Here is a 23636-nt window from a genome sequence, read left to right as displayed (position 1 = left end):
GGAATCCAGGCTGCGATTTTGTGGATTATTGTTACATGACTCATTCACTGGATGGTTGTGACCATGCCTGAGTCTATTCATCGATCCTCACCGGATGGCTGCGCCCATACCATGGATCTAGATTATTATGTACTCTATCATGGATGGCTGCGCCCATACCACATATATCATGTACTGGAGCTATCAGTTGTATCTCTCTATGCAGATTCTCCGGCGGCAGCTGCATGTGTTCTTGTAAAGCATTTCACCCCTCTCTCTCTCTCTTGGGCCTCATGCTTTAGGGGGCATCTGTTACACAGTAATTTGTCACAATTTGTCACTGTCCCTGTTACCCCTTTCCCACACTTTGGAGGACTCATTCCGGGACCTGTGAGAAGTGACATAACTTGAGAACACTTGCATTATGTTCCCCTAAGTATGGACTTCATATGCCTTGAAGAAATCTCTTGCAGAATATCCTTAAAAAGTCCCCTTTTTCCATTAGCACGGATCCATAGTGTATCACCTGCGCCAACCAAGTTTGGGAAAGCTTTTTAACAAACGCACGTCCGAAAGTTTTTTCCTTTCGACTCATGAAGCTTTTCAAGGATAATGCCAATCTCATGGATGTCGAGATTCATCGTATCTCTATCCATAATAGCTTTTCAAGGATAATGCTAATCCCATGGGTGTCTGGGTTCATTGTATCTCTTCCTCCTCCTCCATCTATAAAAGCTTGTTCTGTTGCATTTGACAAGCTAGTTTTTTGAGCATAGGGAGAATGATACTATCAGAAGTCTGAGAGATTGCTGTAAGAGTCTTCTTTACATTCATAATCAAAGAGAGAGAGAGGCTTGTTCCCAATCTCGTCAAGCTTTGCAAGACATATGTAGCTGATCATCCAGCCAAAGGAGGATTTGACGTCAGAACTATGGTTGTATTCTCCTTTGTTGATTATCAATAATAGATGACTATCATTATGGTTCCATTCTTGTTGTTCATTGTGATGATGTTGGAATTATATCTTTTCTGACCAATATATAATTGCATCTATTGGATTTTATGCTTGTATTCGTGTTGTTCTTTGCATGTGCAGGTGTCCATTCACGGAGATCGTGAGGATCGTGACCGGTCGGAGCAAAGGAACGGGAGTGTCAACTCTTCTACAACACTAGCGTTCGAATCCAAGTAGGCTCTTATAATCCACCTTTAATTTTCAATTAGGAACTTGCGTGATAGCATTGTTTGATTGTTGCTAGACCCATTTTGGGCTAGTGGGATCGCCTCTGTCCGCAGAGGGGATTTACCTCTCCAACAATACCATTTAATTAAAAAAATTCAAAAACATATTTATAAAAATGATTTCTCATTTTAGAATTTCTTATTTACTTTTAATTGTCTATAACATACTCTAAACATTATATGTTTTAGTTAATTTTTGGTAGAATTTATGATCAATTTTGTTTCAAATCCAACCAAAACTTGTTGGAATTACAGATTTGAGTTGTTAATTCTATATCATATGAGTGCTTATGAGTTTTTTATGACGTGGAATCCATTTTTGCATTCAAAAACACCATTTATATGACAAAAAATTGTGATCTCAACGAGAATAGTGTTCTCACATTACAATAAAAAAGTCAAAATATAAAATATTTAAATTTCATCTCTTTATGGTAAATTTGTATCATAATTATTCTTGTTAGACCAAACAATGCACAGCGGAAATAAAAATAAACATACATACACAGCACATACAAAATCACAAAACCATAATGCAAAGATTTTAACGTGGTTCACCCAACCAATCTGGGCTACATCCACCAGAACAGAGGCATCAGCAATTTTTTTATTCAACAGGAGATTACAACAATTTTAATTCTTCACACATACTCTCAGCTCACCCTATTTTCTCTACACCTCTCAATCCTCTACGGGATTACATTTCTTATAGCTGGAGTATAAAACTGAATCATAAATTCCCTCACAAAAATATAGGATGCATTAACTCCTCCTCAAAAAATACTGGAGCTAATATAGCAACGAATCCTATTGTTGTCACATACATGAGATTTTTTCCAAAATTAATTAAAACAGAAAATCTCAACAATCTCCACCTTGACAACAATTAGCCTGATACCCTGTTCATTTATTATTTTTATCTTTTCTGCAAGCCAAGAGAAGCCAGACACCAATGTAGCTGCTCTAACAAAACTGGTTTCGTAAACATGTCTGCACAGTTTTCCTTCGTATGCACTTTTTCAAGAGAAACACCCCTTTCAGTGATAACCTGTCTTACAAAATGGTACTTGATAGGTATATGCTTAGATTTACTATGATAGGCCGAATTCTTAGCCAAATGAATTGCACTTTGACTATCACAAAATAACTTGATGTTGTCCTGTAACCTACCAAACTCACCAATCAAACCTTTCAACCAAACCGCTTCTTTGCAAGCATGCGAAGCAGCTATGTATTCTGCTTCACTAGTGGATAAAGCAACAATATTATGTAGCTTTGACATCCAGCTAATAGCTCCACCTGCAAGAGTAAAGACATACCCTAAAGTTGACCTTCTCTTATCCAAATCACCTGCAAAATCGGAATCAACATATCTGCAAACAAATTCACTACTTCTGTTATAAGTGATACAATAATCACTTGTGCCTCTCAAATACCAAAGCACCCATTTCATTGCTGACCAATGTTCTTTTCCTGGATTTGCCATATACCTGCTGATGACCCCAACTGCATGTGAAATATTTGGTCGAGTACAAACCATCGCATATATTAAACAACCTACTACATTGGCATATGGAATTCGAGACATATATTCCTTTTCTTCATTTGTATTAGGACATAAACTTGAAGAAAGCTTAAAATGGGAAGCTAAAGGGACTAAAACAGGCTTCACAATGTTCATACCAAACCTCAAGAGTATTTTCTCAATATACTTCTGTTGTGATAGCCACAACTTACCATTGCTCCTGTCTCTGAAAATCTCCATGCCCAAAATTTGTCTTGCTGCTCCTAGATCTTTCATATCAAATGTCGTAGCCATCTGAGCCTTTAACCTGTTGATCTCTGTTATGCTTTTGCTTTCTAAATGCATATCGTCAACATATAACACTAATATAATGAACATGCCATTGCTTAATTTCTTAAAGTAAACACAATGATCATATTCACTTCTTATATAATTTTGACTCAACATGAAAGAATCAAATTTCTTGTACTATTGTCGAGGCGATTGCTTCAGACCATACAATGATTTCTTGAGCCTACAGACAAATTTCTTGTTGCGATCTTGAACAAACCCTTCCGGTTGTTCCATGTAAATCTCCTCATCTAAATCTCCATGTAAAAATGCAGTTTTAACATCTAGTTGCTGTAATTCTAAATCAAGGCAACTAATGCTAATACAATTCGAATTGAAACAATTTTACAACTGGTGAAAATATCTCATGAAAATCAATGCCTACTTTCTGAGAAAAACCTTTTGTGACTAGCCTTGCTTTGTACCTGTCCTTTGAACCATCAACACCCCTTTTCAATTTGTACACCCATTTACATCCCACAGTTTTTTTGTCTTTAGGAAGTTCTACCAGATCCCATGTGTCATTCTTGTCTAATGCCATCATCTCTTCCTTCATAGCTTCTTTCCACTTTTCACTTTTAGAACCTTCTACAACGTCCTGATAGCACAAAGGTTCATCATCGTTAGCGGTTAAAGCAACTGAAGTAACATAATCATCATACCTTCTAGGAGGACGTTTAATTCTCGTGGACCTCCTTAAAGATGTTTCTGGTACTTCCACAATTTGCTGATTATTATCTGTAGGAACTTCTTCATGATCTGCATCTGAAACATGTTCATGATCTACATCTGAAACTTGTTCATGATCTACATCTAAAACTTGTTCATGACTAGCATCTGAACCATGTTCATCTTGATCATCATCAGTATTTGAACTGGTTTCAAACTGAATGTGTTGAAGCTTAGATACATTATCCTGTTTCAATTTATCATCTACATCTAATCTTTCAAGTGAGGATTCATTAAATTTAACATCTCTGTTAATGATGATCTTGTGAGTAGTAGGATCCCACAATCTGTATCCCTTAGTCCCATCACCATAGCCAACAAAGATATATCTTTTTGATTTAGGATCTAATTTAGAACGTTGATGTTTTGGAACTAGAGCATATGCATCACAACCAAAAACTTTTAGTTTAGAATAATCACAAGGATGACCTTTCCATACCTCTTGAGGAATTTTGCATCCTATTGCAGTTGATGGTGATTGATTTATCAAATAGCAAGCTGTAGCAACCGCTTCTGTCCACAATTCCTTCTGCAAATTGGCGTTACTCAGCATACTTCTTGCTCTCTCTAAAAGAGTCCTGTTCATGCGTTTAGCAACTCCATTTTGCTGAGGAGTATACACAGTGGTTTTATGTCTTTCGATCCCAGCTTCCTTGCAATAATTATCAAATTCCTTTGAAGTAAACTCACCACCATTGTCAGTTCTTAGACATTTAATAGTTCTTCCAGTGATGTTTTCAACTAATGCTCTAAACTGTTTGAAAACTGTAAACACATCAGACTTCTTCTTTAACATGTAGACCCACACTTTTCTAGAGAAATCATCAATAAAAGATACAAAATATGACGAACCTCCATATGAGGTTGTAGGAGACGGACCCCAAACATCAGAATGGATATAATCAAGGATTCCCTTACTAGTATGTTTTCCAGTTTTAAACTTCTGCTTGCTTTGTTTCCCAAACAGACAATGTTTGTAGAAATCTAACTTAACAGACTTTAAATTAGGAAGTAACTTACGATCAGATAAAATCTTTAAACCTCTTTTGCTCATATGGCCCAACCTTTGATGCCATAAACGAATAGAATTACTGTCGTTTTCAGACACTGTAGAAACATGATCTGACTCTGTTCTTCCTTCTAACTGAAAAAGATTTCCAACCTTCTTTGCTTTCATTACTAGTAAAATTCCTTTATAAACTTTCATTACTCCACCTTGAATAAAGGTTTTATATCCATTAGTGTCTAGTACTCCTAATGAAATGAAGTTTTTCCTTAGTTCAGGTACATGTCTTACATCAGTTAAAATTTTATTTGTCCCATCAAACATTTTAAGATGAATGCTTCCAATTCCCACAATGTTACATGTGACATCCTTTCCCATGTAAACTACTCCATCATTGATTGGTTTATAAGTTTTAAACCATTCCCTATGAATACACATGTGATTTGATGCACTAGAATCTAACAGCCAATGTTAATCATGACTAGACAAATCAACTGATAACACTTCATCACTCATACCTATCTTGGATGCCGAACCTGTATTTGTCGTGTTTGCTTCTTTCTTCTCTGTTGAAGAGTCTTCTTTGGATGCTTGTTGTCTCTTCCAACAATCCTTCTTCAAATGTCCCGATTTTCCACAAAACCAACACTTTACCTTACTCTTCTTCCCTTTCGATTTTGAACGCGAGTCGCTGTGCTTACCGGAGCGTCTTTCTCTAGAACGACCTCTAGCCATCATTGCTTCTGATGTAGAGGTTTCAGAATTTGACCTCTTCCTTGTCTCTTCGGATAACAAAGCTCCAACAACATCATCAAATTCAAGGGTTTTTGATATACTTAGACTTATAGAAGTAACAAAATGATCCCATGACTCAGGCAATGAGCATAATAAAGTTATAGCTTTATCCTCTGATTCAAATTTTACTTCTATACTTTCTAATTGCACCAGGAGAGTATTAAAGACATTCAAATGATCAATAATAGCTGTACCTTCCTTCATGTGCAGACTGTACAATTGTCGCTTCAGAAGAATCCTATTGGTTAAGGATTTTGTCATGTACAGCTTCTCAAGCTTTGTCCACAAACCAGCAGTAGTTTTCTCTGACACGATGTTAAACAAAACATCATCCGCCAAACACAGTCGAATACCGCTCAGAGCTCTTCCATCCAATTCATTCCATTCATCATCTGTCATGGTGTAAGGCTGTTTGGATTTTCCCAACAGCGCCTTTGCCACGCCTTGTTGTACAAGTAGATCATGCATCTTCACTTTCCAGATTTCGAAGTTATTTTTGCCATTGAACTTCTCGATCTCAAAACAAGCACTTTGAGTTTTTGCCATGTTGTAACAAACAGAATCTCCAATTCCAAATTAAAAAATGCCTTTTCTTTATACTATAAAATGCCTCTGTCGTACCGTGTAATTACAATTTGAAAAGAAAAAACAAAAATTGCAGTTTTACCAAAGCGAAAAATGCTTGGCGCGCCGAAAGGGACTTGGCGCTTCCTTGACAGCAGAAGGTCCGCGCCAGAGACAAAAACAGTATAAGTCACAAAATTGGCGCGAGTATACCTGTCGTTTCCGCGCCAATTGGGATCCTGGCGCACTGGCGCGAGTATTACACTCGGAACCGCGTCAATTGGCGCGCCTGTTCCAAAATAAATCGCGCCAACCCGTTCACTGTCAAAAATTGGCACGACTGTTTCTGACGAACCCGCGCCAACGGCAAAGCTCCACCTTCTGCAACTCTGTCACACGTACTAGCTCTACAACCAGAGACTTGTAGGTTATGGGCCCTCCACACTTCCGCTGCGCCGCTTTGATACCAATTGTTAGACCAAACAATGCGCAGCGGAAATAAAAATAAACATACATACATAGCACATACAAAATCACAAAACCATAACACAAAGATTTTAACGTGGTTCACCCAACCAATCTGGGCTACATCCACCAGAACAGAGGCATCGGCAATTTTTTTATTCAACAGGAGATTACAACAATTTTAATTCTTCACACATACTCTCAGCTCACCCTATTTTCTCTACACTCTCTCAATCCTCTACGAGATTACATTTCTTATAGCTGGAGTATAAAACTGAATCATAAATTCCCTCACAACAAATATAGGATGTATTAACTCCTCCTCAAAAAACACTGGAGCTAATATAGCAACTAATCCTATTGTTGTCACATACATGATATTTTTTCCAAAATTAATTAAAACAGAAAATCTCAACAATTCTCCATAAGAATTTTACTATTTTATCACTAATTTTACTATTCTTCATAATTATTTTACTCCTTGACGGTTTTCATGGGTCATAATGATAAGAACCCAGTGGAAAAGGACAAGATGTGTTGGCCTTCAAATTCCATCTCATGGCTGACCGATGAATTTGAATAGTATGATTGTAGTATGACCCATAAACAATTGGCCATTGCCTAGAGTTGCTATAATGTATGTGAAGCAAGTAAATGCAACTATGTAGTCTTTGGGAGCTTGGTTTGCAGTTATAAGCACCAAACAAGATTGACTCAAATGGAGATCTAAGGAGTCATAATTGTTTTGAATTTTGTTTGATCTTTCAACTTCCACTAGTTTCATCTTGTGGCCTTGGATTTTGAAGTTTAATGACATGGCTAGTGACACATTCAAAAGCTAGAGCTTATAAGTTTTTATGTTGACCTTGAATATAAAAAATCCATTTCTTCGGATTACATGAAATATTGTTCAACATCAAATCTCCATCTATTCTCCAAGTTCCACCTGTCCATTCATCTTGTTTTGGTTTACTCACTTTACTCGCCAATTGCACACACCATCGAATCAAATCGGGAGCCAATCACCCACCATTACATCAAAATAATGGAAAACTGATATAAACAAAAACATCATTAACAATTAACAAATAGTTACACAATATTACAGACAACATAATGAACATTTAAGAAACAATCTACTTTGGGACTAGATATATTGAAATGTTATGATCAATGGTAATCGAGTAAAATCCATGTTAGCTCCGGGACCATGTAGAAAAATGGGAGAGTAAATATAATTTCCACAAAATCACATATAAAACAAATAATAATTGATGCAACAGTAATAACTATACCTTTAATATAATCGCATATAAAACAAATAAGAATTATTTATTCCAATATTACCATTTAACCTATTATGGTAGATACTAATCACTATTATCACTTAATCTCTTTTTTCAAGAGATCTAACCTTTTTTTCCACTGGAAAAATCAGTAACTTTCATTAATGTTTGAAAATTACATAAAGCAGATGCCGAGGCATTGCTGGATTGTTCATACAAAATTCACCTCATCAAGGTGTTGTTCTGTAGGTATAAGCAAAACTGTTCTGTGTACATTCATCTGACTGTGCATTCTATCCGCTGTCCGAAAGAGGACTCTGTTTATAAGCATAATATCCATGTTCTATATATTTCTATTAACAAAAAACAAAAGCGCCATTGACTATCAGCTGTTGGGACTGTTGTCCCTTTGTTCTCTTTGATCTATGAATGGCCTGTGGTAAAATTGATACTCCTCTGCTCCATTCTGCTCCACTATTATCCCCTCGCCTCGGGGAAGTAACGAGGCCTCTTTGGATAATTTGTCAGCCTCGCTGTTATGCTCTCTGTAAATATGTAGACATGTGCAATGGTTAAATGCTGCTTTGAGTATGAGTGCATCATGTAATAAATTGCTGAGAGTGTGTGTATGACAAGTAGTGATATTGTTAATCCAGTTAACAACCACCAATGAGTCCCCAAATATATTGATTCTTGTATGATGATGCGATAATGCAAAATGTAGAAGATTGTGGACAGCAGAGAGTTCAGCGAAATTATTAGATCCATTGCCAAAGCCCAATTTTGCAAGGTATCGATGGTGTTCATTTATGTGCAGAACAAAACCCCCGCCACATCCACCCTGATTTGCTGCTCCGTCGAAGAAAGCCCACGGGATGGATCTATCAAAGTTGGGCATGGGCTGTATGGTTCTCGGTCTCGGGGGTGGAGGGTCTGGTAACTCATGATATGCTGCAATGATGGTGGCCTCTACCCGATTCCATGATATCAATCGGTCTTCAAATATAGCCTGATTTCGAGCAAGCCATATATGCCAAGTAGCCACAGGTGGAAGGTTTTGTAATTTAGTGCCCGGATGACAGTGAGACCAGGTATCCCAAGCACTCCTAATATCGATCCCTTTCCAATTGACAGCGATACCCAACAGATTACATATGTTGTTCCATAGGTTGAGGATGACAGGGCAGAGGAGGAATATATGATCCTGAGTCTCTGATGCATTTTTACAGAAGATACACCATGATGGGCCAAAAATGGCTCTGCAGGTGAGATGTTCCCCTGTGGGTACATTGCCGTTGAGTACACACCAAAAGAAAAGTTTGGACCGGGGAGGAGCCTTGAGCTTCCAAATGGATTGCCACCATGACTGTAAAGATTCAGGCATTCTGTGAGAAATGAGAGCAGTGTATCCAAATTTTGGAGCATATATACCATGATCAGCAATGCACCAAATAAGTTCATCCGGTCCTTGTTTTATACGGATGTGAGATTCAGATAATGCCTCAGTATAGCGATCCCATTCCTGATGCCATTGTAAAGGGAGATCCAATTGCTGTGCGGATTTCCAAGCCTGGGAAAATATATCAGTGCGCTGTTGGTCTGCGATCTGTGCAAAATGTCGGATATCCCGGGCCTGTAGGTGCATTATAAGATCTGGATTAAGGATATGTCTACCCCCACAGTTAATCCAAGGATCCAAACCAATTCTGCCTGTCAATCCATCATTAATGCGCCAAGCAAGATTGTTCCAAATGAGAGGAAGGGATTGAATCAAGGCCTTCCAAACCGATGAGCATCCCATTGTTGACCAAGTAGGGAAACGGGCCCAATCCAAAATATTATGAGGCCAAATGTATTTATAATAGACTACCTGTGTCCAGAGATTTTGACAAGTAAGCAGAGTCCACCCCATCTTGGCGGCCAGTGCTTTTGCAAATTCAGGTAGTTCCTTTAGTCCCCATCCACCCCACTTTTTGGGCAATGAGATTTTCTTCCATCCGATCCATGCAAATACTCTTTTATCCTGACTCCCATTCCAGAGGTATCGGTTGCATAACTGCTGTAGCCGCCCCAGGATGTTTCTAGGAATCCAGGCTAGGGCCATCCAGAACACCGGGGTGGCTTCTAATACAGACTTTATGAGCACCAGTCTACCAGCCCTGGAGAGATATCTGAAGCTCCATCCTGTGAGTCTTTTTTCCAATTTGGCAACCAACCAGACCCAGTCAGCAATCCTTTGGCAAGTAGGTTTCAAGTTGAACCCCAAATATTTGAGACCTCTATCCAGGGGGTGGACCGAGTAAGGGAATGCTTGTAAGCCAGTCTGGGTCTCCTGTACAGATGTGCGTGCACAGGTAATGGTTGATTTCATCTGGTTTGGCATCATACCCGTGGCAGAGGAAAAAAGTTGTAGGATCTTTGAGAAAGTTCGAGTGTCACGAACACTGCCATTGAGAAGTATAAGAACATCATCCACAAAGAGTAGATGAGTGAGATAGCAAAGGTCAGTTATGCGAAGGCCCCCAATGTCTCCAGATCGCTTGGCCGCTTCCATGAGGCGGCTGAGACCTTCCATGACCAACAGGAAGAGGAGGGGCGATAGCGGACACCCCTGCCTCAGACCCCTCTCCGAATGAAAAAAATTTGTAGCCGAACCATTGATAAGAATACTGAAAGATGGAGTGGTAATGCAGGCCATGATCCAAGAAATGTATGCATGAGGGAAACCCAGATGAATGAGGATCATTTTGAGATAGAGCCAGCTGACACGGTCAAAAGCTTTAGACAGATCGATTTTGAGGAGGATGGCTTTTAAGTTCTTCGACCAGATGGAATGGAGGGCTTCTTGAGCGAGTCCAATGGCCTCATGGATCTGTCTAGATTCGAGAAAAGCAAATTGCTGCGGGGCAATGGAACGGGAGAGGATAGGTCTAAGACGATTTGCAATGGTCTTCGAGATGATTTTATAGATGCAGTTACACAAAGAGATGGGTCTGTAGTCATCAAAGGATGCTGGGGAGTCAGATTTGGGGATGAGAGCGATGAATGTAGAGTTGATGGCATGATATAATGATCCAGAAGTCCGGCTTTCTTCAACCACCTGTAGTAAGTCCTGACCCAAAACATCGAAGAAAGCTGTGTAGAATTCAATGGTCCATCCGTCCGGCCCTGGGCTTTTGTCTTTTTTGAACCATTTCAGAACTCCTTCCAGTTCCTCAGCAGTGACCGGGTCAGTTAAGGTCTCCACATCTTCTTCCTCCACAAATCTCGGGAAGTGGTTAGCCACATTAATAATATCAAGTAAGTTTTCTTCTCGTGGACTCTTGTAGAGGTTCCTGAAATGAGAGATGCCTAGGTGAGCGAGCTTATTGAAATTGTTTGCGGTTTCTCCATCCGGGGTAGGGAGCTTCCAGATAGTATTAGATACCTTCCTGCACTTTGCAAAATTATGGAAAAACTTTGTGTTGTCATCCCCAGCTTGAATCCATAAAGCTCGGCTCCTTAATCTAATGGATTCCTCTCTCTCTTTGAGAATCTTGGCTTTTTGATTCTCAAGGTCAATAAGCCTACATTTGTCCGCAGCTGTCATGAAGCCCTGTCCTCTGTCATCGGTGAGTGAACATAAGTCCGCTTCAATATGGGAGAGCTGTGCTGTTTCACGTTCCAATTTCTCCCTTGCCCACTTAATAGTAATATGTTTGATTTCTGAAAGGTTCCTGCAGAAACCTTTGGCAAGAGGAACAGAGTCATTGATGGGATGAGAGGCCCAGTAATCCTTTATCAGCTGGATATAGTCCGGATCCTTCAGCCAAGAGGGATTGAATTTGAAGGGTGCCTTGGGTTTCTTGGAAGGACCCTGAATCTCCAGGTATATAGGATTGTGGTCCGATAACCCCCCCGAGCCAACCCATTGTCTGAAGAGATGCAGACGCTGTAGAAGAGGGCCCTTTAACAGAAATCTGTCAAGTCTGCGGGCAAGTGCAACATCCCCAACCCGTCAGTTCCGCCAAGTAGGAAGGAGACGCTGCAAAGGAATATCCGAGAAATCTGATTGTTCCAGTAGATTAGTCATATAATCAGTGATAGAGTCACTTTGAGCCTTAGTGCCCCATGACTCCCTGAAACCCAGAGAGAAATTGAGGTCTCCTCCTATAATAACATGGTCTTCATTCAGCAGGGGTAGCTGAAGAGTATTCCGCCAGAATGATTCTCTCTGGGAGCATGGAGCATATATATTGACAATTCTGAGATCCATGCCAAGGTCAGCCGAGAAGAAATCCAATCCAATGAACCCTGCACCTCCCCAGGTTGAGATAGGATTATTGGAACGAGGGTTTAATCCAATGGCTAGACCCCCAGATCGTCCCACAGCATCATTTGCAAAAAAACACCATCCTGGGACCATGGCTTGCATGACACGAATAATTTGATCTGCAGAGCAGAGGGTTTCTTGTAGCATGATAATGTCGATAGGCTCAGTATTAATGAGCCGCTTCATGGCTAGTTTTTTGGAGGAACTAGCCAGTCCTCTGCAATTAAAAGAAAGACACTTCATGGGGGAACACCTCTCGGGGTGTGTCCTGCTCTAAGAACCCCGTCAATGGTCGCTTGCCGGCCAGAGACCACTTCTGCCCCAGCTTGTTTGATGGCTTTAGAAAGGTGAGATTTTCTCCCTCTGGTATGCAATGATGCCCCCTCAGGTATGACAATGCCCAGACCCGAGTGACCGACAGCCTGCTCTTTTGATGGATTCCGAGACCGAAGGAAATAAGGGTGAGGAGGGGAGGATGGGCACGGGGAGGAGAAAGACTCGGGAGATGTAGTAGAGATAATAGGGTCAGTGCACGCAAGTGGAGATGATAGTGTGCAGGGAATCATGGAGATATGTGCAGATGGACCAGATGCATGATAATCATCAATAGACGAATGCAAAGTTGGGATAAAAGAAACAGAGATCATACCCGCTTCTGCCGCCGAACGAGCCCTAGTTTTTGGAGGCGAGGATCTCCGGAGCCCAGCATCGTCCGCGGGAGGAGAAGCCAAAGGGGCCGGTCCAGCAGAAGGAGGGCGAGATATGATGGGGGAAGCCGTCCTGGTAGTCGCCGGGGTGCCTTTCACCGAATCTGCAGCTTTCTTATTGAGTGGACAGTCCTTCGCGAGGTGTCCCACTTTGTGGCATCGTCTGCAACGGAAGGGAACCCCTTCATAGTCCAACAACTGAACTCGAATGCACCTACCCCACTGAAGCGTGATCTGTTCCTCGAGTCCCTCTCGAGTGTCCAGATGAACCAAGATCCGTGCAAGTGTTCGATTCCCAGATTCCACATAAGTGCGATCGTAGTCCAAATATGTCCCCAGGGCATTGCCAACCCTAATAAAAACTTCTTCGTCCCAGAATGGAATTGGTAAACCTGGGAGTCTCACCCAGATTGGTCCGGCATCGAGTTGCTCGCGCTCTGGATCGAAGAGGGGATTCCAGCGCTTGAGAAGGACCGGGGCCATTTCAATATGCCAATATCGGCCCAAAACGAGGTTTGTTTGACTGACCTTGGAGAATTTAAGAGAGAACCATCCTCTGGGGAGGACATGGACCTCTGGAAGGTCGAAAAGGACTCCACCCCAGATCTCCTTAACCCAAAGATTGAGCCTCTGCCTCGAGTATGATCGACCCCTGACGTGCCCAACCAACACGGTGTTCGCAATGTCCATATAGTCGCCGAGAGGCTTTGCTTCGTCGAATTTGATGGAGATATCCCTTGCCGTCGATCTGACACACTTTACCTTTTTAGATCCGGAACGGGGGGCCGACGGATGATCCACCAGGGGATTAGTGATACCTTCCCGGGGAAAATGGTTAGAGGGGAGGGAAGAAACCGCAGGCGTCTCAAAGCATCCGGAAGGGCGAATACCTGAGGCAGATGGATGAGTCGCAGGAGTAGATGTCAGCGGAGGGTGAGGCACCGAAGGGATGGACGCCAGAGGGTCAAAATCGGGCGATGGGGGAGTATGGGAGGCCAGGAATTGTAGAGACCCAGGCGAAAGCGGAGGAACCTCGAAAGGCGGAGATACAGGAGGAAAAACTTCTGCAGAGGATGGAACGGGAGCCGGAAAAGGTTGGTGCGCCGGAATAGAAGAGGAAGCGGAATGGGGGAGCTGAGAGCGAGAGGTAAAATGAGGAGTCCCGAAAATAACATTCTCCGGCGAGGGATCCGCTGAATAATCCACCTCTTCATGCTCCCAGTTATCCATAACTGATTCTATGTCGGTGACCGATAGGGACAGGCGAGGATTCCGATGGAGAAGCTGCAGCTGTAGAGAGCAGAACCGTGACCGCAGCAGATGACCGTCGCGGAGCTATCGAACCCTATGCCCTACGAACCGTCGAAACCGATGCCCTACGAACCGCAGGAGATGCGCATGAAACCCTAACCCTGTCCTTTTCGCGAGCCCATTTCGCCTCCACCGATCATTTCTCTATCTTGATAATTACTTGTGAATAATTAATGTCTCTCAAGAGATCTAACCTATTATGAAAGATATTCCTAATCACTATTGTCACTTAATCTCTTATTTAGGAGATCTAACCTATTATGAAAGATACTCCTAACTAGGAATAGAATTTGACAAGCAAATACCTGTTTTTTTCAACGGGCTCGGAATTGTACAAAACGTATTATTGACGGGCTACATGTTTATGAAAACATTACTAATAACCATTTAACCTATTATGGTAGATACTAATCATTATTATCACTTAATCTCTTTTTTCAAGAGATCTAACCTATTATGAAAGATATTCCTAATCACTATTGTCACTTAATCTCTTATTTAGGAGATCTAACCTATTATGAAAGATACTCCTAACTAGGAATAGAATTTGACAAGCAAATACCTGTTTTTTTCGACGGGCTCGGAATTGTACAAAACGTATTATTGACGGGCTACATGTTTATGAAAACATTACTAATACTCATTTCCATTCTGGAAAGCTGAAAAAATTTCCAATATATAGATGGGATTCAGTGCGGAGGCAAGGATATTTCTAATTGCCGTAGTCTAACTAGCCGGAGGAATTCTCCGGAAAGTTATTGAAATTCCGGTCATATTTAGAGAAAATCTGGTAAGGATTTTTGTAAATCTAAATTATAATTGTTAAACTTCAAAATTTTAGGTGTCTTAGACGTTTTTGATGGTGCTGAATCCATTTCCACCATCAAAAATACGATTCAAACGCTGTCTATACAAGATTTTTAAAAAAAATTTACCCAGATTCCGACGACTTTTGACATTCCTCCGCCTCATAAAAGACCCCTTTCCAATTTATAGATGGGATTCAATGTGAAGGCAGGCCCGCCCTCTTATTTCTATAGCAAGCCAACGGTTTATGGCCATTTTATTCTATATCTTCTTGGGAGTTGGTTAATGGAAATCAGACTTTCCATTTCCCCTCAGGTAAAGAATGTGCCGATTCCACCCAACTCAGTCTGGTTTCAACCTGCCCTCGATGTATAATGTGAATAAACAAGCCCCGACGAAGAACCTCTGCTTATTATATGGAACTCCACAACTTGGTGAAAATGTTAGAACGTTTCCTTGGCTTTTGAAAGCGATTGTAAAAGTAAGGTATAAAGGGAGACGAGCCGAGTATGTTTGAAATAATTATTTTGTGGAGTGCATGGCTGATGGTATTTATATTACATGAATCTTTTTCCATTTATTTTGCGGTTTTTCAGCTCTACCGTTAAACATACTTAAAAAAAAAAAAGGTGCAAACCATTATTTGGAGATAACACCAAGGGAGAGATTCTTTTCGTTTTCAGGTTGATATTATTTTAGTTTTTTCGTTTCAGCCTTGATTCGATAAATGCTTAAAATTAAAATTTAAAAATAAAAGAAAAATGTAATTTTTTTGGTATATTATTGCAGGATTTTTTAATTTTTTTTTTTAATTATTTTGTATAAATAACGAGTCATAATTTTTTGAAAGTAAGGGATAAGTAAGTTTAAAAATAAAATGAAATTTTATTAAATATTAGTAGCAATAATTTTTGAAAGCAGAGGACACCAGTTAGTTTAAGAATAAAATAAAATTTTATTAAATATAGGTAGAATAATTTTTGAAAATAGAATAAATTTTATTAAATATAAACTTCAATAATTTTTAAAATAGTTAAGACGAGTAGAGAAGTTTAAGAAAATAATAGATATGTCATATGAAAAGATATACAGGAAATAATTAAACTTTATTTTAATTGACATCATGTTTAGGATGACATGGTCGATTAATGTATTGTTCCATGTCATTTAGGTTTATTAAGTTTTTGGTGTCTTATTATTATTTCAGTTTATTAAGATTTTTAGTGTCTTGGTTAAAATTTGATGGATTGAGCTATATCACTAATCAAGCCCGATGTTACTCTCCATTGCTATCAAAGTCATATTGAAATAGATGTTGCTACCTCTTGGTGAAATCTGTTTATTTAAGTTTAGTTTTTTCACTTTTCATAAGCCTTCCTTCATAATTATTTTTTTCTATGTTAAGAAGTTTCCAATAATGATTAGAATTCTTTATAAAGAGAATGTAAAATTTAAATTGATTTATTATATTATTTATAATGAACCATAATGTGAGAAGGGTTTAGGATGGTGGTGTTGTTATGTTAGGAAATAATTATAAAGAACCATTCATACATTATTGGGCTCAAGATCATTATTAACACCCCCCACATGTTTACAACTAACATATTCAAGAATTTTGGGTTTGCATTTGGAATGTGAGTACATCTCCAAAAAAAAAAAAAAACTAGAAATGAAATAAATCATTCATTCCAAATCTAATCAACATAGTGAACAAAATACATTATACACAAAAGATGTTAATGCAATAGAGTAGTAGTGGATTGAAAACTTTATACTAAATTGGAAACAAAATTTTACTTATTGTAAGTCGTCCATACACTTTCAAAACAAGATTCAAGATTTAATAAATTATTTATGTGTTAAAGTCATTTTGTTTTTTCTTTATAATAAATATGTGAAAATTTTTAATATAATTATATTATCGAAAGGTAATTTTTTAATCAAATTTGAATTTAAAAAACATCATTTTTAAGACAAAATTTTAAATATAACTTTTCTTAGCAAGAAATATAATAACCCAAAACCTAAAAATATATGAAAGATACTAAGGGAGATTCACTCTTAAAAAACATAGTAATCACTTTTAAGAAATAGGGTCAATAAGATAATTATATTTATGTCCAACTAATGACCATAAAATAAGTCAAAAAAACTGTCCAGTACCCTAATGTTTATACAAAATGAGAGAACCAAACAATCTCCTGTAAAAAATAAAAATAAAATACGGAGACTGAAAAATATTCATCATGGTTAGGAAATGGGTACAGAGAGGCGAGGCCACATGGCAGATCGCCATTCGCCATACAATTAGAAAAGGTAATTTTACACTTTGAAAAAATTATTTGTTTAACCAAACAAATTCCTTCCACAAAGCTGAGTAAATACTTTTTCAGCCTTTTGCACACAGAGCCATGTAGTTAGTACCGTTAAACGCGGTTTCCTGTCATTCTCATTCTTTCAAACTTCGCAGCAGTGCACTGTTAGACTACGCTAACACATAATCCTTCTGCCCTCTCTGCCCGAACCTTATCATTTATTGTTCTATTGTTCTAGTTTTTGAAGGGTTCAAAGGGTTCTTCAAAGAATCCCAGAATTGTTGAAATCATGGCTTCCACTCCTATCATCATACTGACACTAGCACTTCAAAGGGTTGGAAAACATAGTCGACTGATTAGACCCCTCTCTGCCTGAACCATCTCATTTATTGTTCTAGTTTTAAGGGTTCAAAGGGTTTCTCAGAGGCAGCCAGAATTGCTGAAATGATGGCTTCGACTCCTATCATCATACTGACACTGGCACTTCTCTTTATTTCTTTCGCTTATGCCTCAGCGAATTCAAATACCAAGGAGGGTCCCCAACCCACTCTGCATAGTCCTGGAGTGCCGATAAATCTCGCCTGCCGTGCAACTCAATTGCCAGACCTCTGCAAGTCATTTTTGTCTACCAAAGTAGCTGCAAATGCCGGAGCTGAAGAGATCATTAGAGCAGCGATGGGTTTGGCAACAGATGGAGCTAAACAGACACATCTTCTCTCCCAGAATCTGCTTGCCACTTCTACCGATAATGCCAATGTCTCAGCAGCTGCTAAAAACTGCGTGGAATTCGCGGATTATTCCATCGCTCTGATTGCCAAAAGCAGTGCAGCTATAGGAGTAGAGCAAAGAATAAAAGATGTGAAAGCATGGCTTAGCGCAGCACTGGCTTATGTTTACGACTGTAGCTCCGATCTCAGGTATGTCAATACTACACACAAGATAAGCACTGTCATCCAACAGGTGGATAGGGTTACAAACTTAACCAGCAATGCTCTAAGCATGGTCGATGCCCTGGATACTTACGGGAAGGATATGGTCCTATGGAGGCCTCCCAGAACAGAGAGATCATCCAAATCCTCTAGTACTGCACATTATTACCACGTTCCTAATGAAATTTGGGATTGGGATGCATTAGAGGTAGATGAACTGGTTCCTGATGTTAATGTGTCAAAGCTGGATGATAAATCCTCTATATCAAGCATTCAGCAAGCTGTGAACAGTGCGCCGGACTACTCGGAAAAGAGATTTGTGATCAAGATACAGGCCGGGGTTTACGAGGAAACTGTTCGAATCCCTCGCAGTAAAACTAATCTCATGTTTGTGGGCGCCGGTATGGATAAGACGGTGATCACAGGTTCTGCATATGTGTCGTCTCTGCCCGGCCCGGTCACAATTTATGACGCTGCCACTGTTGGTAAGTCCCATATTTTATTTCTCCCGCCTTCTTAACACATTTGCTGTGCTTCTTGGAACGTTGCAGGACTAAAGAGGGGTTTATGGTTTTTTTGTGCAGGAGTGAATGGGAACGGCTTCATAGCCCGTGACATAACATTCCGAAACGCATTCCCGGGGCCCCAGACTCATCAAGCCGTAGCCCTTAGAGTAGACAGCGATTTTTCTGCCTTCTATAGCTGTGCCTTCGAGAGCCACCAGGACACGCTCTACACACACACGCTCCGCCAATTTTACAGAAATTGCAGGATAGAGGGCACTGCCGACTTCATCTTCGGAAACGCAGCGGCCCTATTCCACAACTGTTCCATTCTTGTGCGCCCCCGTCAGCTCTATTCAAAGTCCGGCGAGAACGATCCGATAACAGCGCAGGGCCGGACGGACCCTGCTCAGTCAACAGGTTTGGTCTTCCAGCACTGCACCGTGGATGGGACCAAAGAATACATGAAGGATTTCAGTTCCAATCCAAGCGTTCACAAAGCGTATCTGGGCAGGCCGTGGAAAATGTATTCAAGAACGGTTTTCTTGAATAGTTACTTGGGAAAACTCATCAGGCCCGACGGGTGGATGCCCTGGAACGGATCCTTTGCTCTCGATACGCTTTTCTATGGTGAATATCAGAATTATGGACCTGGGGCGAAGGTCCCGGGAAGAGTGCCATGGTCTAATCAGATTTCCAAGCTCAATGTAGGACTGTATTCTGTTCAAAGTTTCATACAGGGTAATGAGTGGTTACGGTCGAGCGACAGCAAATTAGCTAAACAAGGTCATTTTTAATCGAATTATGGTTTTCCTACCCTGTAAATAAACACCGGGCCTTCATATTACCACTTCTGAGCAAGAGTATAATGCTTTTTTGGTTTTTTCTTCCATATTAGGCTGTGTTCAGGTCAGGCCAGCGCGCTTTCTCTATATACATATACCCAACTACTGAATAGATTTATATCATCTGCCTGATGTTCTTTCTGTGATAGAGCTTTGTAACTGCATTCACTTTATCTTGCATATTCATATTTTCCATGTCCAAGTAAAAACCGCTGTTTACAACAAAAAAATTGGATCAGTCGAATTCCTAATCAGAATGAAGGAAAATTAAAGGAATGTGATTATAAAGACAGCAAAATGCTTCTCTACCCGCACTTGGGCTACAAGGTTGCTGTTAGGCTTAAGCCAGCTTTCATATTTTCCATGTCCAAGTAAAAACCTCTGTTTACAACAAAATTGGATCAGTCGAATTCCTAATCAGAATGAAGGAAAATGAAAGGAATGTGGTTACAAAGACAGCAGAATGCTCCTCTACCTGCACTTGGGCTGCAAGGTTGCTGTTAGGCTTACCCCAGCTTTCCGTGTTATTTACCCAATTGGGTTCATATCTCTTTTGCTGTTACTCAATGCTGTTAAAGTTTTTTTTTCATGATAACGCTTCATTATCACTAAAATTAAATTTTCATCGACATAGGTTTTCTCAATGGATGTATTGAATGTCAAAATCTTATACTCTTTCACTGTTTGGCTATGGCTAGAGATGACTGTTCTGTTCTGTAATTATAGTCAGAGATGAATGCTCTATGACAATAACCAGAGACAATCACTTTGTGTCTGTCTTTTTATTAAATTTCAATTAGCGCAATCTACCATCCTGTATTCCCAGGATAGCACCAGCCTTAGCCACAATTATTCTGTAATTATAGTTAGAGATGAATGCTCTATGACAATAACCAGAGAATCACTTTGTCTGTCTTTTTATTAAATTTCAATTAGCGCAATCTACCATCCTGTATTTCCAACTACCCTGTATTCCCAGGATAGCACCAGCCTTGGCCACAATTACAAGTACATATTGATACATATGGATGGGTCATGGTTTGTGTTTTCTCGTCGGATTCTAATGCCCATGGAGTCAGAGACAGTGGTGTGACAAAGATGATGGTCTCAAGGGCGGTGCAGTGCATGTCATCCATGATTATGATTATGAATATGGATGGAATGCACTGTCAAGTGCTTGCCACATTTTTTATTGGGTTTCTCCCTTGTTATGTTGCTACTGATTCGAATTTATTTCTTATCATATTATTAGTATGCCATCTGTCCCATTTATATTGAATCTGTTATCGCTTCCTTCCACTTTTACATTTATCTTCCTTGCCTTTGATATGGTTATCCCAAGTGGGATTATTTTTGTCTGTGATCAGCAGGTATCATTTTTTACTTGATAATCTTAGCAATGTCTTTCATGACTTCGTTTGCTTTTCTTTGTTGGTGTTTTGGGTCATTTTCTTGCATTTTGTTGGGATTAATAGTTCCGGTCTCCCTAATTGCAACCTTTATCAATCAGCCAACCTCTTTCACCATTTTGTCATCGTGTGTTCTACCGTCCACAACGTTTTGTTTTTTTGGTCACCCAGCTATCCCTATGGTTTGCCTAGCGTGGCGGAAATCCCCGACTCCTCAAGCCTATGTTGGCTCTCCTGAATTTATAATCCTGCACAGCCACAACGTGGCATAGAGCTTCCCATCTTCCCAATTCTAAAAGTCATCCAGGCCTTTTTCAACTGAAAAGCAAAATCAAGAAGTATAGCAAAGCTAAAATCCAGTTCGAGATTGAGAGATGAATACCATTGATTTAACATCGTTTTGTGCTATGGTTTTTTAATATCTAAAATATTGTTTTTTTTACATTACAACAACCAATTAGTACTGCTATTTCCGGAGGTTGTTACTGCGTGTGAGTGGTACCAGGATTCTATCTCACGTTTTGGGTACTCATCCCAACAACTAAATAAAGCAAAATGATTAGAAAAAAATGCATATAAGTTTATAGAAGTACAGGGAAAAAAAAATTAAAAAAACATTAAAAATCATTTTGAATTGGAAAAAACTTGTATAAAAATGAGTCTATTCTCATATAAATATATATAGATATAGATATAATGTGAATATACATATATAAATATATGTAAACAAAGACAAAAAAATATATTGGTAAGATTGAATATATATATAGACACGATTGTTCTTAGCTTTTAAAAGCCCAAGGATATGCATCAACTATTGTCGTATTTTATGCTTATAGTTCTTTGTTGCATTACCAATGAAATCTCATTTTTTTTTTGAAACAATTTGTTTTTTGAAATTATACCGTAGATCGTCTTGTGTCATTGGTACAATTAGCACACATTCAACATTTATTAAAACCCATGATGGCCCTTTCATGAAACTTGAGCATTCATAAATGAAAATGCATTTGTTCATGCTCTTCACCATGATCAAATTCAGAAATTACAAAAGATTACAAAAGACCCTATAGGAAACTCCACGACCTCTTTTGATAAAGCATCGGCTTTGGAGCTTAATTCTTTGAGCACGAGTAAACGAGAGTCATTCAAATGAAGGTACAACTTTTTGAATATCCTAGAGAATTGGTTAAAAAAAATAATTTCAATTGTAACTTTGTTGTTTTACTTATCTATTACCATTTTTCAATCCCCCATCATTTATAACTTTTTGATATTTTTTTGAGAAGGGATAGATAGAAATGTTCACATAGATATAAATCTAGCTCTATTGGTTGACCATGTCTAGAGGCATATCTAACTTGCATATAAAGTGATAGATTAAGAAATAGAACCATTGACCCCACTCCTTGGATGATTTCTCTGTGTAGCACTATCAAAGAAACCCCAATGTATGCCTTGGTCCAATGGTGGCATTATTGACATTTATATTTTCTTTGGTTTTGGATCAACCCTAAATTCATTGCATAATTTTATTATCATACCAATTGTGATATTCATTGAGATATCACGAAAACATAATATGTTGGAATTTCTAGCCCACCAAATGTTATAAATTAAGAGGCATGGAAATGCTTCAAAATATATTGTGGATTAATCCTTTTTCCAAGCTTTTAACTTCATCTAAGCTTTTAAATCACAAGTATGCAACGGAAATAAATCAGAGAGATCAATCATACATTGCAAAATTAATTAACCCACAGATAATTCTCCATCATTTCATTATATGGAAAATAAGGGTTTTTCTACCCACATAGATACAAGAAAAATTACAATTTGGAACTTGTAACTCGACTCCCTCAAAATGAATTTGGCCCAGGTAAATCGGCCTCAAGAAAATCCATCTTTAGTTGAAATTGCTCTAAAGAAATCAGACTCTAGCTTTCAGAGTTTCACCCTCCAATAACTTGATCTGTGCCATGCCACTAATGTGCACTGAAAAACCCCATCACTCTAGCGACTCAACCTCCTCCAGAAAAACATGATCTCCTTCCAGCAACTCAGACTTGCAATCTCCTCCAACTCGGCCTCTTGGATTTGCTCAAACCCAATCGCACTTCTTCCTTCTCTACGCACTGATCACTGGGCCACTCACACTACAGAGAGAATCACTCTATCTCTCTTGTGATTAATCGCTCACACACTTGTGATCTTCGTTATTTCTTCACCTCCATCACTAGCCTCCATTTATAATATTCATTGAATCCAAATCTCTAATCCCAATCTCCTCTCTAAAAACATCTTGAGTATTCCTTTTAGAAACATCTTGAAGATCAACAATTGAGATTATTTCTAAGTTACTTAAATAATCAAATTATTTGTCCTTAGAAAATAACCCAATAGTCCACAATAATTAATTGACTTTAAATATTGTACTTTTCAAGTTTAGACATAAATTATTAGAAGAGATAAATAATGTCTTCCACATGTGAAGTGTTGGGTTGTGTTATATACTTTGCATGACTAGCCCACGTAGTTAACCGAGGGGTTAGAGGGGGGGCAGAGCCCCCCCTT

General features: G+C 39.2%; 2 protein-coding genes across 2 annotated transcripts; one reads left to right on the top strand and one right to left on the bottom strand.

The window, feature by feature from the left end:
- Positions 1–8306: 8306 nt before the first annotated feature.
- Positions 8307–12419, bottom strand: LOC149162495 (uncharacterized). The gene is made up of 3 exons (XM_089435192.1): positions 12081–12419; positions 11124–11852; positions 8307–11033 (listed from the first exon to the last, which is right to left on the bottom strand). Exons 1-3 carry the CDS (start codon positions 12417–12419, stop codon positions 8307–8309), a joined length of 3795 nt encoding a protein of 1264 aa, XP_089291318.1.
- Positions 12420–17501: 5082 nt separating this feature from the next.
- Positions 17502–20282, top strand: LOC149162494 (pectinesterase-like). Its single transcript, XM_089437299.1, has 2 exons — positions 17502–18790; positions 18890–20282. Exons 1-2 carry the CDS (start codon positions 17821–17823, stop codon positions 19603–19605), a joined length of 1686 nt encoding a protein of 561 aa, XP_089293425.1. The 5' UTR covers positions 17502–17820; the 3' UTR covers positions 19606–20282.
- Positions 20283–23636: the final 3354 nt, after the last annotated feature.

This window comes from Pinus tabuliformis, chromosome 5_2 (genome assembly GCF_031772625.1).
Source record: "Pinus tabuliformis cultivar Carrire ecotype Pingquan chromosome 5_2, CPIR1, whole genome shotgun sequence".
Classification (NCBI taxonomy): Eukaryota; Viridiplantae; Streptophyta; class Pinopsida; order Pinales; family Pinaceae; genus Pinus; species Pinus tabuliformis.
The sequence above is the reverse complement of the archived record's forward strand: the minus strand, read 5'-3'. Positions and strand labels throughout refer to the sequence as shown.